This window comes from Melampsora larici-populina, assembly GCF_000204055.1.
Source record: "Melampsora larici-populina 98AG31 unplaced genomic scaffold MELLAscaffold_48, whole genome shotgun sequence".
NCBI classification, from domain to species: Eukaryota; Fungi; Basidiomycota; class Pucciniomycetes; order Pucciniales; family Melampsoraceae; genus Melampsora; species Melampsora laricis-populina.
The window spans coordinates 92,755-107,798 of record NW_006768812.1 but is presented as its reverse complement, the minus strand read 5'-3'; the positions used below and the strand labels follow the sequence as shown (position 1 = coordinate 107,798).

At 40.5% G+C, this 15,044-nt stretch overlaps 2 protein-coding genes across 2 annotated transcripts; one reads left to right on the top strand and one right to left on the bottom strand.

Annotated features, from left to right (window-relative positions):
• Positions 1-9,985: 9,985 nt before the first annotated feature.
• On the bottom strand, positions 9,986-11,994 carry MELLADRAFT_91999 (uncharacterized protein; the record flags this gene model as incomplete). Its single annotated transcript, XM_007415042.1, has 10 exons — positions 9,986-9,992; positions 10,081-10,413; positions 10,481-10,599; positions 10,671-10,772; positions 10,831-10,914; positions 11,009-11,155; positions 11,219-11,341; positions 11,413-11,583; positions 11,659-11,826; positions 11,992-11,994. The coding sequence occupies 10 exons, from the start codon at positions 11,992-11,994 to the stop codon at positions 9,986-9,988; spliced, it is 1,257 nt and encodes a 418-aa protein (XP_007415104.1).
• A 452-nt stretch (positions 11,995-12,446) lies between these two features.
• Positions 12,447-14,788, top strand: MELLADRAFT_66935 (uncharacterized protein; the record flags this gene model as incomplete). Its single annotated transcript, XM_007415152.1, has 5 exons — positions 12,447-12,786; positions 13,145-13,333; positions 13,417-13,740; positions 14,484-14,716; positions 14,771-14,788. The coding sequence occupies 5 exons, from the start codon at positions 12,447-12,449 to the stop codon at positions 14,786-14,788; spliced, it is 1,104 nt and encodes a 367-aa protein (XP_007415214.1).
• Positions 14,789-15,044: the final 256 nt, after the last annotated feature.

Sequence of the window (15,044 nt, the reverse complement as noted above, 5' to 3'; positions counted from 1 at the left end):
AATTCAGGAGAGCTTTTTCAGACTATATCGGTCTAAACAAAATCATACAAATCCCAATCAGTAAATCAATCATAAAAAACATAAACCTCTCAAAAATACATCAAAAGTGACGAATTCCAAACTAACCCAGAACTCAGGTTCCAGTAAAACAATCCGATTAGTAGTTCTATCCACCTGATAAACCGTACCAATCTTACCTCTAAACTCTTTTGTACAATCATCACTTGATCACCAGCTGTAAGATTTCAAAACTTAATTCGATCTGAAAGATGTACAATAAAATAATTTGTGTCAATCTCCGTGTAGTCCAAATACCCTGCTGTACTTCTATAGAAGCATAAGGCCATAGATAAGTCAGATTTGACATTTTGGAAGAAATTCTAAAAGTTGAAGAATATGACTCCACTGAAAATTTGATGATCACATGATCGGAGTGACCAGGCTTTTGACTTCGACGAGTTTCCCAACCTCCATCCATATTCTCGGGACCCCGACCAGGTAGGATGAGGTTTGAACCTACACCATAATGATGATTAGAGGTTGAAACAACTTGAGCTACGAGTAAGGCGCTGGCTAATTCAAAACAAGACACCGGATTATCAGGGAAAATCGGGATGGGATGACCATAGACGCGAAATCGGGCAAGACCACCTGGAATGAAACACTGGTGAGATGGAGAGAAGGTCACAGTAGGAAATGAGCAAATGATTACGAACCATCAGGAATCATGTGTAACTTCAGATATTGGTAAGTCTTGGCGGTTTGCTCGATTTTGAACAGGTGACGTGATGAAGGACCTAGAGGCACGGCTGGCAACAATTCTTGCCACTGCTTTTTCCAAACCACATCAATCAAACAGTAATGAGAAGCTGATTGGTTCATCTCATTGGGAACGTACCTGGGAATGATCAGCACATGGAGCTATTGTGGAGGTTGAATCGGATTGAGCGCTGATGGGAAGTCCAAAGACAGAACAAGCTGAAGCTTTGTTGCCACTGAAGTGGGTGGTGTCGAGATCAAAGCCTTCGATAGTGGCGGAAGAGACGCCGAGGCGAATGATGACCCTATAGATGAAGTTTTTCGAAAGCCATGATAAGTTGAGCTGATCAGGATCTGACTCGAAGTGAGATCGGGTTTATGACTGACCAATCATATGTAGGATTGTGACGACGAGATTCCCATCCCTGAAAGAAGATTCAGAATACCAGATTGTCAAGATTCATAAGGGAAATCAACAAAAGGTGGAGCAAGTTTCAAGGATACTTTATGGAGAGCTTCCAAGTGTTCAGTGAGGAACACTGAGCGCTCAGTCGTTAATACTGAGTGTTCAGGGCCGCTTGTCTCCTAGTCTGCCTGAGGCTTGACTCAGACGGATGAAGTTCAGCGTAAGGAATGTTCTTCCAATCTTTCCCCTTTGTGGATAATTGTACGCTTCTGGGCCACAAAAATCACACAAATGTGACAAAATTGCCAAGATCTTTGGGCCCCCGAAGTCGGGGGCCTTCTCCACAGGCACTGTGTTGGAGGATTCCCTAGAGGTATGGTCAGAAATTTCAATCCTCAATACACCATTTGGGAATTTTGAATTAGCTGATCCTTCATTCTTCTTCAATGCCTGCCCTATGGGCATATGTTTGGTGCCCAAAGGCACAGATAACCTGGAGCCAGATGCTCCCACCACCACATAATTGAGAGATTTACTGGGCAGAGTTGCAGGCAGTTGTGTTAGCAATTGGACTTGATTCAACCAGGAACACTTGTTGTGTAGTGATCTCCTTGGATTCAGAATTGGCGCAGGGGGTTCTTCAGTTCACATAGACCCATTGATTTGTTTTGTTGTATATTCATGCACACAATCACCATCATGCTTAGAGACAAGATGGACATCAAAGCAAGGTACACTTCAGGTGCCAGGGAACAGATTGCTGATGCTCTATCAAGAAGACTCACTGAATGTAAAGAATTGAAGTCGTGTCAAATATGCAACAAAATCCGCCCCCAGCTCAATTTGTCAATCAACATAGGCATCAAGTACACTTCTCCTTACCTCCAATGCTTAATGTTTGATGCCAAAAATAGCCAAGTCCAAGGAAACCCAACTCTCTCTCTCTGAGGGCAATGCATGCCAAAGACGTACTTCAACCCCTCAAACCTTCATCCTGGGCCAAATACAAGTCTGGTGCTTGTTGTTTCATCAAATTCTGTATGACACAAGACACTTCTCTCTGGCCAGACAAGGTCAACCTATCTCACTTTTTATCATTGGTATCCTGAGAGCTTCAACTCAGCACAATCAACAAGTATCCAACTGGCATTGTCTACTCTCTTCAGCACAAATTCCTGTTTTGTTGCACAAGCTTGGATGTCTCTACACCACAAACCCCCCCAAACGGGGTTTTCACTGGTGACACTGCGCAGTGAAAAAACCGCAAACATTTGCAGGCATGATTTGTGAAAATCTCGGGGTCGTACAACCGGAGTTAACACTGCGCTATTTACACCAGTGGGAACTTCACCATAAACCGGTGAAAACCCAGTGAGGTCCCTCTCTTTAGTGGCACATAATGTGCCGCATAGCAGACAGCGTTTTTTGAAACTCTGTTCTAGGTTCACATCAACAGTGGCACAATTCAATGAACACATCCTAATAAGCGCTTAGCACTTTTATTATCAAAATACAAAATAAACAATAACAAAAAAAATACATAAAAATCATTACAAGTTAAAGGTCAACAATGAATTTGTTTATCCATAGATCAACTCATGACCATTAGTGCAAGTTTTGAGTCTTTGCACATGGGTGAGAAACCTTTTTGGATTCATTTGCAGTTCCCCAATTTAAAATTCAGATCAGCTGGTGGCTACACCCTGCTCCACCGCCTCTTTTCACCATATCTGACAATCCAAATTTGCCAGTCGTCCACATCTAGCTGACTTTCCTGAAGGACCCAATGTGGATCCTATGTATGTATGTTATGTAGGACCCCGGATAGCGCCAGCCAGGGCCCATTCTCTTTAAGTTAGTGCAAATCCTGTTGCATCTCCCTAATTCTAACGATTAACTTCCGCAATCTCCTGATCATCAAAACTTCTGATCATCAATGCTTCAAACACCAGCTGAAAATCAGCATCATATGTAGCCCTATTAGAGCACCCACTATGGTGGGCGTGATTTATCGTAGATTTTGCGTTCCTGAGCGCCAAATTTGATGATGCGTGTAACAACTAAATTGTTAAACGCATGAATTCCACTATGGGATGATGTAACGTCTGCTTTACCAAAGATAAATCACTGTGGATCGACCAGATCCACAGTGGTCTAATTTTGAAATGAAATAACTTATCTTTCATAAATTTCATCCAAAAAAAATCACCAAATGCCTGCTCCGAGCTCCTTGAAAAAGAAATCGAACGTCTTTTGAAGTCTTCAAACAACGATGACGAGCAGCAGGACTATGACCAGTTGGTCTTTGACGGCCTCTTCAATGAGCTCCCACCACCGCCACCCCTTCCTCATACTCGTATACGTATAGATGGAGACCGTGTTGCTCGCGGTCAGCAACTTTACAATGACTACTTCACACCAAATGCCAGATACGAATCGAAATTCGAACGTCGATTTTGAATGAGTTTTAAAATTCGAACTTTGAAGTTCAGGTGTTGAAGTTTGAGGATGAGGTTTGAAGGAATGAATTGTGATGTTTCGTAGTTTGGGGTTTTGAAAACTACAGTTGTTGACCGATTATCCTACGATAAATCAAGTCGTAGCTGTTCGTAGATTTAAACATGGGGAAAGCAAGATTCGATGCAGTCGTAGGGACTGCAAGTCTAAAACAGGTCCATAGTGGACCTGTCTAGATTTTAGCACTAAACTTACGATAAATCACCGAGTTACCGCACCCATAGTGGGTGCTCTTACTCCTGAAGGATCAAAACCAATTCTTGACTCAATCAAAATCCTCCAACTTACCCTAATGCCAACAGCAATCGCACCTTTTTGCATACATACCACACGATCCACTTATATCTTTCATTCTATCTCATCGGGACCGATATAGGTTTGATCTAGGTCTGACTTGGTATCTTCAACTCCTGATCTCTCAACTTACTCATTACCAAATGCTTTCACAGATCAAGAGAAAGCTTTGCCGGAATCGATCATTTGATTTCAAAACTGAGAAGATGATCAATCATTTCACTCAAAGCAACTTCATTTCCAAAACAATAATATCAGCAATGGCACAAATTTGTTGATTGCATTTTAATTGAAGTTCAACTTTTGAAAACTTCATTAACAATCCTCAAGTAAGTTATTTCAACCTTTTCACTTTTTTATTTTTAAGTCATTAACATCAACAACATCAACAAAATGCCTTCCCAACTTCCTTTCAATCCTAATCAAAATAGGTCATCCAATCTGGATCAGCCAGTGCTCAAATTGACACTCAGACTTCTGACACTGAGGTAATTCATTCAACCTTCAGGCCTATCTTATCCGTCTCGATATCATACTCACATTCAAGTTTGAAGTTTATATCAGTCTCGTTCACTGACAGGAGCCATACATATTCATTTTTCTAGCAACACCATTCAAAGCCATCTCTCATCTTACTTGCTCAACGACCTCGCCCACCAAACCGATCCAAGCATTACCAAACTCTCCTAAATCAACTTCAATCTTTTCAACACATCATATCCGTCAATAACTCCCCAAATCACCATTGACTGAAGTCGAAGCTAGAGGGGTCATAGCCTTCCCTGTATACCCATATGTAATCTTACTATCAATCGATTTTCTTGATCTCACTATTCATGAAAAACTGTCGTATGCCAGATAGAAGTGTGATTCCAGAATTAGTCTCACTAGAACTTATCTCCAGAACGATCTTCTCAAGTAAAGCAAGTGAAACCAATCAATAGCAAATCTTGAAAGATTCTTGATCAATCTTACTGACTCCCTCTATTGTGTTTCTAGGATCTTCGACTTTGGAATTTAAAAGATGACAAACAATCAAAGCAATAAAGGATCCAATTAAATTTTACCATTACAATCTATCAGAGACCATCCAACTGATTCAGAAAATTCAAAAAATTATACATGATCTAATCTTATCAGTAGCTTCATTAACTACATCAATCAATGCATTAGCAATCTTACGCTCAAATCAATCCACCACTTTTTGATCAGACTCGATTTTTGATTCGTTGATCTTTAACTTCCATACTTGAAGTCGTTCCTAACTTAGGACTTGAATGTGATCAATTGATGACTGATCCTTCAAGTTCATTGAGAAGGGTTTGTTGATATCCAGTTTTTTTGCACAGTCAGTTTTTCAAATAACAGTTGACCAATAAACCTTTCTTCCTTCAGTTCTTGGTCACGTATCATAGGTGGTGATCTTGCGCTCATTGAGTGGACAATCTAAATTAGGAAGGTATTTTCCTCAACTTTGTTTGCTAGCTTTTGTTCAAAAAGCTGACCATTATTCATTTCACTTTTGTAGAAAAAGCTCATCAAAAGACAATCAAAACAAAGCTGAAACCTCATATCATTTCGCACTTCAACCTTGATCTACTAATTACTCAAACTATAGACAATATATCAATATGACTCCAAATGTTATCTCGGTCTAATTAAGATGGTTCAAAAGAATCGTAACTCTAATCAAACATCAATGTTCACAAACCCGCTAATGATATTATAAACAAATCTTTTTGATCTTGTATTTCAAACAAAATCAAACTTGATATACAAACAAATATCAAATTGATCAGTCTATTCAATGACACCAACATTGCATTCTGAGTTTTTTTGATTTGATTGATGTACTCAATAACAAAACTCATTGTCAAGATCAAACATTGGCATCATCGCCGATCAAATGGAGACAACTTCCTTAATCGAGTCAAATTATCACCCTGTACCTTATCCTCCTCAGCCTCAGATGCAAGCACGCCAATCGGAATGAGTACACGACTGAACAAATATGTTCCAAAATCATGTGTTATCTATAATCGGTCAACATTGAGTTTAATTGATCCACCTCATACACAAACATGGACTGCAGACGAGCTCTTTATGAAGAAAGCCCTCGGATCAGTCGGGCGCCCGCTAACTACTTCTTTCAGATCCCCTCAATCTCAACCCGAAGCCAATTGTATCACACTCTTGAATGTAGATTTAGTAATCAACAAGTTTAAGTACCCCTGACACACTCCAATACTTGCTAACCACAGCCGAAGATCTCATGTCAACCTAACTTCTCAGAAACCAATCAATATGCATAATAAAATTGTTCTGATGCATCAAGTTGTCAAACACAACAAGAGAATGATCCATCTTTTTTCTTATTTTAATTCAATCATCATACTCCAGAGCAAATGTGATCAAAGGAATCACTTCAATTGATCTTGAAAAGAGAAAGAGAGTTTTGAGTGGGATGATTTTCTTTTTTGTTTTGTAGCATGGTTGTTTAGTTAGATTAAAAAAATAACTCTAGATGTAAATCTAGAATTTAATATTCATTTTCACCTAAAATGTCAATTGAAAGAAAAGAATCAATCAATTCACTAAGAATCGAGTCAAGAATGAAAACAGAGAAAGTGCAAGTTTTATAAATCAATGGAATGATGAACTTGATGTTTGTTTAGAATTGGATTGTGTTAAGGTCTGGTTAGAGAATGTGCTTGGGTTAATATTGGATGGAATACCAAAGATTTTAGAAGAATCAGTTGAGTTCATCCATTCTTTATAAAGCAATTTGTTATTTTCATAAAGAAGTGTTGATTTCAATTTTGCTATTTGTTTGATCAGAGTAAATCAATTAGTATGATTTCTTATAAATAGAACCAAAGTCACAATAGAATCTTGACTCCTAGCCAAATCATCCTCATTCAAAACCTTGACAGCTTTACCTTCAAACTTGAGAAAACCATTATCACAACCAACAAAACATTGGTGGAATCACTTGAATTTATCAAGTACAATTGAATTAAAAAATTTAATTCCTTCTAAATATTTAATTTCATCATATGAAAATCAAATGTTTCATTGAGAATTGTATTGGAATTTTTATATAAGACATTTAAAAATGAGTATACTCAATGAAGATGTGATTGGAAAAAGTTTGAAAAATGGTAGGTTAGGTAAGGTTTCTGCTTTAAACATTGGGTCTGGTAGGTCTTAAGTTTATGGTCTTGGTGTGCTTGAAATGGTAAGTAGAATCCATGCTGTGGTTTCCTTTGATCTTGATACTGATTGGATTTCTTTCCGTTGATCAATACAATGGTGGGCAAAATTGACAAATTTAGAAATCTCATTGCCACTTGAAACTTACTCACAAGAACAAAAATCAAATTTTGAAACTAATAATGATGTATTATTTGGAAAGCAACTTGATTGTGTCAGAACATTGGGTCTTTTTAACTGAATTATATGGACTAATTGAAAATAGATTAGATTCTGCTTTACACTTAAAAAGACTGTGTGAGAATTGGTGTGATTGAAGGCTTTTGGGAATGTTTCTGGATTTGGGTTTTGTGGTTCATGTAGGATTAGTTGGGTTCATGTTATTCATATATAATTATTTTCCAATTCAGTTTCCAGAGATGCAAGTCAAGAATAAGTTGATGGAAATCAATGCTGATGAAATGTAGACTATTTTCTTCCTTTTCCTTGACCATAAAAAATCTATAAGGTGGATCATTACCCCTTGGCAACAAAACAAAATAAAGAGGTTTAATGATATCTCAATCTGACTTTTTTTGTCAAATTATGATGGGGCTGTTCAAGAAGGGCTTCTACAGCCCTTTTTTATATTTTACATTTTGTTTGGGCTCTGTAAATTTTAAGTAAAACTTTAAGGTCATGAACCATCTTTAGAGTTGGTTCACAGTCTTGCGATCTTGTAATCAGCCTTAAAACTTTTAAATCATGTACCTGAATTTTCAAAAGACAGGGACAATTGAGCCAAAAAATGTACCTCCATTCTTTGTATTTTTTGTTCCTGGATTCTAATGATTTGTGGTCAAAAAAGAACCTTTTCTTTCCTTATTTTTTTTCTCCAGGTTTTTTTCTTTCATTAACAAAAAATCTGTACAAAACCAAAGAGAAGAAAAAGAAGCCAAAAAAAACTGTTGGGACAGTGTTTCTGACTTTACAAAGCCGTAAAATATAAAATTAGAGCATTTGCCACTTTGCAATCAGGACTTTTAAGGATTGAGCAACCCTAAAAAGACTGATTGCAACTCGGCAACCACTTGCCTCACATTTCTCTTCTTGCACTACACAAAATGTCATCTTTACTGGGCGGTAAAGAAAACTACTGACATAGAAAAGTCCTGAGGCAACAGGAAGAGAGCTAAAAATCTGAAAAAACATGCACCTTGTTCCTAGATGTTGGGGCGTCATGACAAGTATTTTTTTGTATTTTACACACAGATATTGGTTAATGTACTAACAATAAAGCCTGAGAATCATCATATACCCACCTGTAACAATACCTGAAATTTGCGCCCTTGACTTTGAAGACAGGATTTTGGAATCTTCAAACATCAATAACTTTTGCAGTCCTGAATCAAATCAATCGATGTGAAGTTCATGAAAAAGGTGAGCCTTTCCTCTACATTTTTCATTGAGACATCACATCTGTAGCTGGTCTAAAAAAGATCCTACAGAGCTATTCATGCAGAACTGTTTGAACATATGTAGAGTGTTTAAATGACTAGATAGCACCTTACTAACATTATGAAGTGTGAAGGAGAATAGTTCAGCTTTTGAATGAACCACAAATCGAGTTATTTGGAGCAGAATTGCAAAAGTTATTGAAGTTTTTAGACCACAAAATATTGTCTTCATACTCATGACCCAAATTTCAGGTATTGTTACATGTGAGTTTTTGTTGATTTTCAGCATTTATTGTTAGTACATAAACCAATTTCTGCGTGTAAAATACAAAAAAATACTCATCATGACGCCCCAACATCTAGGAACAAGGTGCATATTTTTTCAGATTTTTAGCTCTCTTCCTGTTGCCTCAGGACTTTTCTATGTCAGTAGTTTTCTTTACCGCCCGGTAAAGATGACATTTGGTGTAGTGTTGGACTGCCCTAATGTAACTCAAAATTTTGGAAGGCTTGATTTTTAATTGGTTTACTTATACTGTGCATAGATTTACCAATTAATGATTACAATTTGTCAATTTAAAATCAACACAAACCAGATGATAAAGTCAGAATGTGCACAGAAGGATCTATCTTCAAACCTGCAGTAGGAGTCAAATGTGCAACAATAACACCAGATGAAGCAAGAGTAAAAGAATGTAAATTTAAGCAAATGTGGTTGTAAGTAAACCCAAAAACCCCCAAGTGAAAAATATTCTATAACATGTCATATACTGAGACAAAACAATACTTGAGGTACTCTGATATTGAAATTGTTAGGTGGTCAGTGACAGGGGTTAGGCTTAGGACAAGGATATCATCACCCTGTCCCAGGGGTATGTGACATTGACTTTGCTCACAATGACCATCCTTCCTTGCAAAACTTGATCCCACCACATTTAAGACTCACAAGCAGCATGGCCTCTATACCCCTTGCCTCATCCCCATCCTGTTGCTTGCTGCCTGCCGTAAAGATCTAAATTAAAAGCCCTCTCAGATTGGCTTGATTTATTTTAGTTGCCTTGACTATGTAATATACTTAGGCTAGCACTGTGTTACTCACACTGTAACCATTGAGCAACATTGTTTTATGATCTAGATTCTTCTAAACTGTCATCCAACCAATTGCCCCTGACATTGAAGCTTGCCTTTTTGGGAGATATTTGAGCCAAAATATCCTCCAGCATTCTTTGCAAATACATCTAAGATGAGCCCTTCTTACAAGTGCGGCGCCCGCCGCCAATTTGGCTAGTGTATATATAAAATAACAAAACCAATACAATGATATAGACAAAAATATCAACTTGAGCCTTCAAGGCAGGACTTACAAACTCACAATTGATCAAAAAAAATGATCAAGAAAGTAGTCTATAAGATAAGACAAAGAAAACCATCTACATCAATCACCTCAGTACTTACTCTTCATCTTCTTCTTCTTCTACCTCTTCCTCATCTTCTTCATCTTCTTCATCATCTACCTCTTCTTCCTCATCTTCTTCCTCATCATCTACCTCTTCTTCCTCATCTTCTTCCTCATCTTGTCCATTCGCCACCTCTGCTCCTAATTCTTCTGCCTCGTATAGTTCTTCATCAGGTCCTGCTGCCTCGTCTCCAAAGGAATCATCGAGGCCTGCTATAGTATCTTGAATCTCTTGCTCTGTAGGTAATGTAAACTTGGTCATTGCTTTCAATTCTTTGAATGTCCTCTTTCCGTTCATAAATAAGTCAGTTTGTAAGACCAGCACATAGAATCTGATTACAAGATTAAGTCAGTTGCGATTAATGCAAGGAATATAGAAACAAAGAGAAACGAGCCTACGCATAACAATACCTTGAGGATTCACTGCGCAAGTGCTCCAGAGTCTGGTCCACCACGTTCCACAAAGTCTTGGTCTTGTATGTCGGACGGTTTAACCCCCAATGTATGAATTGTATCCTCTGGATGTCATTGAATCCAGCAAGTCAGTGAGATTGATTGTACAACGAGATGAAAAAAGGCAACTACATACTATCCATGCATGGCGACCAACTTGAAGATGCCCAATGTCGGACATGATCTTTTTTGGAGAGATTACACTGCCTCCAACATAACCATGATCTTTTTGGTAGAGCTAATTCAAACTTGGTTAGAATGAAAAAGGCAAAAGAGTGAGTTCAACGGAGACTCACCTTAACCATAATCTCATAGATGCTCGGTACAGCGCCATCACCTGTAACAACAGATCGATCCGGAAGCCGAACATTGGTCAGGAGCTGCAATTTTGATTGAAGTGTTCAGCCCGTTAAAAGACAATAGTCAGCCCATTGAAAGATGAAAGACAAAGTATATTAATATAAAATATATTACCGTGCCTGTATGGTCTTTTCGGACCTCCTTCAACACTGTCTTGATGACCTGGTGGAAAAGACTCGACACTGCTGGGTTCGGATCCTTTCCATAGCGAGGTGGCAACATCTTTTTCTTCCACGCGGTGTGAGTTGACATTATCTTGGTCTGAATAAACCATTGCATCATTGTTCATATTTTAATCTCATGATAAAAGATTACAAGACTCACCATGACTCTTGCGTACAGAGAGTGAGGGAGGAGCTCTTTGGTGCCTGTTTTGTTGTTGGTTGCTGTGTACGCCTGAATATCGCCTTTGAGAATGCACTTTGTGGCCGAGACGCGCAAACATTTCTGAACACAGGAAGAAGGGAGAATTACGTAATGATTTTCATGATGCAGAGTTGAATATTGAAACTACTTACTTTGAGCTCTTTGCTTTCTTTCCAACCAATAGCCCCAGATGAAATTTTGGCGAGCTCTGATTGGATTTCTGACAATTGACTCCTCATCTCCAAACGGAACACTTCGTTCTCTTGACGTTCAACCAGAACGTTTGCCATCATGGTCATGAACTGCTCCTCAGTAGATTCAACCTACAGCAGAAATTGATAGTCAGATTGATAATGGAAGAGAGTGATGAAAAGGATAATTATAGAAATGACACTGACATTGCAGAGTGTGCGACCAATGAAACGGTGCTCTGTGTCAAGGCCAACACGGGTGGCAACTCGATTGTAAGTACCCACTTTGGCGCGATTCATGTGTGTCGCTTGGCTCTCGGCAGTGATTTCGTTGGCATGGGTCCGAATGGCTTGGATAGCAAGGTCCGCGGCTGTCTGGCCTCCTGGTTCATTGGTGGTTTACCCCAAGCACGCGACGGTAGGCCAAAGTCAAATTTCAAGGTTGGGGTGGTTGATTCGGCCCTGGTGACAGTTGAGCTCTGACTAGCCCAGCTCAGCGACTGGTTGTTCAGAGCACATGCGCAGGAAAGGTATGTATACCATAGGGAGGGACTCTCCTTCTTCCTCCCTCTCGTGCTACACTTCCTTCCCTTCCTGACTCACCACCGCCGAATCTCCAGCTCGGTCTTCTCTCATTTTGATTCTCAAGTTTTAGTGCGCTAAACTCTCGAATCGAGAAATTTTTTTCTTCTTAGTCTTTTCCTAGACTCTTACTTTGCTCTATCCAGAAATCCGTGTTTTTCAATCTCTATTTGCTCCTAATTTCAGAATACTCTAATAGTGGTCTTGTATTATCCAGCAAACTTTGAGTCATTCTAAGGTTTATGATGAAGAAGATTTCGCGGAATTGCAATCAGACGGAAACCCAGAACAGAAGTAACACATCCATAGGCTCACCTTCTATCGAGCCTACCTCTGAGAAGGGAAAACAAGCTTACAAGACAGAACAACAAGCGATAGCCAGAGCAAATCGCGCGAAGTCAAGATCTAGAGAAATGTCTCCCTCCCAGTCACAACCGACGTCGAACTCTGCCTCAGGCCAGCCAACCAATTTGACATCCAATAACACAAACGACGAGCTACGTGCTCCTCGTTTAACGGATCCTGCGTTTAGTCAGGGAGGGAATGGAGAGTCACAAAACAAGGAGACGGTGGATATCAACGCTACTACAAGTTCCAACGTCGGCGGCAGAATGGCAGATCCTCCGAATAGAAGGTTGAAACTCACTTTGAGCAATCAAGGTGCTCAATCGACTTCTCGAGAGCAACTTTCTTCGGGAGAATCCTCCGAGTCAAGTGGTAGTGACGGCAATATGCTGATTAAGAAGGATAAAGGTTAGTGGCTGCATCCCACATCTTCTTTTCCAGTGATTGCTCTGGGGTATCTTCCCTATTTTAGCGCCTCTTTTATTAGGCAGCTGAGCACCTAGCACCTCTTTTATTAGGCAGCTGAGCACCTGGTAGTTAAGCTGCATAATGCGCTGTCCCGCCTCTCAGGATTCAGGGACTGGCAAAGCCTGTTTACCATTCCAGTGAGGACGCAGCCACGAGCGCGATAAAGGGCTCCTCTACAGAGAAGGTTAGGCAGCGTTTACGCGCCCAGAAAAACACTGTTGTCTCCAAATCCGATTCCATGCTTCCATCGCCGAGATCTTCGTCTTGTGCTGATTTGGTTTACCCCGTCCCCTATTAGTTCGCTTCAACAATTTTACAAAGGAACAGAAAGCGGACAAACAATCCTTGGTTGATGCTCTCGTAGACGCAATTGAGCACGGGACGGAGAAACAAGTTAGAACCTTGTCGTCTGAACTTAATGTGAAGTATGGAAACGGAGCACCTGTTCTCCCTCGCTTAAGCAAGCCTCCACCATCGTCAGACCAAGGTACGTCAATCCAGCCTGAGCTTGGATGGGAAGTTTTCTCATGACCAACCACGTCCGCGTCCTGCTTCTCTATTCCTCTTTAGGACCCAGCGAAATGGGGAAAAACCAGAGACAGAAAAAGAACTTGAAACGGAAGGACAAGAAGTCAGTTTCGGAGCCCCCTTCCTCTGCCGAAATACAACCCCCAACAAAGAAGGGGAAGAAACGTTCCAAGGGCAAGAGGAAAGCTCTCGAAGTCCAAGACTTTCCTTCCGACTCTTCCAGTTCTTCGAGTTCATCCGACTCGTCCTCCGGTTCGAAGACAGAATCGGGGAAGTCATCAGGGTCCTCTTTGTCGACCAAGAAAGGAAGTGACGACTCCAGTGATTCTTCCTTGGAGGAAGATTCTGAGCTGAGCTTCGAAAATCGTTCCTTGAAAGCCGCAGATTTGCTAGACCTACCAATTAAGTGGGATAAGGGATTTAGGCGTTTGCGTGCTTATGTTCCATTGACCGTCTTCAAACGCTCCTTGATCAACTACTGGCATACGGTTACGTCCCTCCAACAATCTTCCAAGGGCCACGCTTCGGCTCCCGCTCCAGAGGTTCAACTAGAACGACAGATTAACTTCGGGGATTTCATGGAAATGTGTGATTTAGAAGCCCGTTATGCCAGGGAGATCTACGACCTAGCTCCTTATGCAGATTACATAGAGAAACATAAGGAAATTGTTACCACCTTGAAGCGCAAGTATAAGTGCTGGATGGTGGGACTAAGGTATCATCTTTTGGTTCGAACGGTGATTTTCAGACGAAGAAGAGTTGTCAAAAAGAAGTCGAAGGGCAGGAAGTCGAAGAAGGACAAAGTCATTCTACCTTTTGGACTCCAACCGGACATCGAGGACGCAGCTAGATGGGAGGCAGAAGTGGCGGGAGACCTTCGATTTGAGGACAATCCGTATGCACCCGGAAATCCCAAGTTTGGGTTCGATTTCTCATCTGGGAGGCCTCCTGTCAACAACCAAACTTCCGGGGGAAGTGGAGTCCAACCATCGACGTCTTTGCATCAAGCATCCTCTCAGGCCCCTTCTTCTACTGTGGCGTCTGTACAGAGGGGAAAGAGGGGAGGAAGAGCTAGGCGCAACAATTTTCGATTTCCTTCCTCTAGCCAGGACGTGCAACCTTCCTCTACCTGGAACAACTCCCAGCCGGCTCAACCAGCCTTTCATCACAATTGGTTTGCTCACCAACCGGCCACTTCGGTAAACCCTCCAGCAGCTTCATCGGAAGCCTTGTCTTTGGCCCCTGCTGGGAACGCGGCTTATGTCAACAACAATTACAAAGGGAAGAAACCCTGGAGACCAGCTGGGGAAAGCGGGAAGGAGGCTGCCCCAACTCCACCCAGGTAAGGGCTGCTTTAGCTCTTTTTTAAGAAGCGGTTGCCTCGACTCCATTTTAGACTTCTTCGCAGTTGTGAGGAGTTTTAGAATCCCTTGCATCGCTTTAATGCGATTGCTTCGTTATTTCCAGTTTTATTCTCTCTTTATGTCGAATGATACGATTTCTGATTTACTCCTTCTTTTTTTAAAAAAAAAAAAAAAAACATTTCTCCTTAGTATTACACCTTATCGAAGTGATCTTGTACAGACTTCCGAGCCACCGGTAGATACAATTGTAAACCGGTAAGGCGTTGTTCATATGTCCTCTTCAATGATTCCTTTTGTATAAAAGTC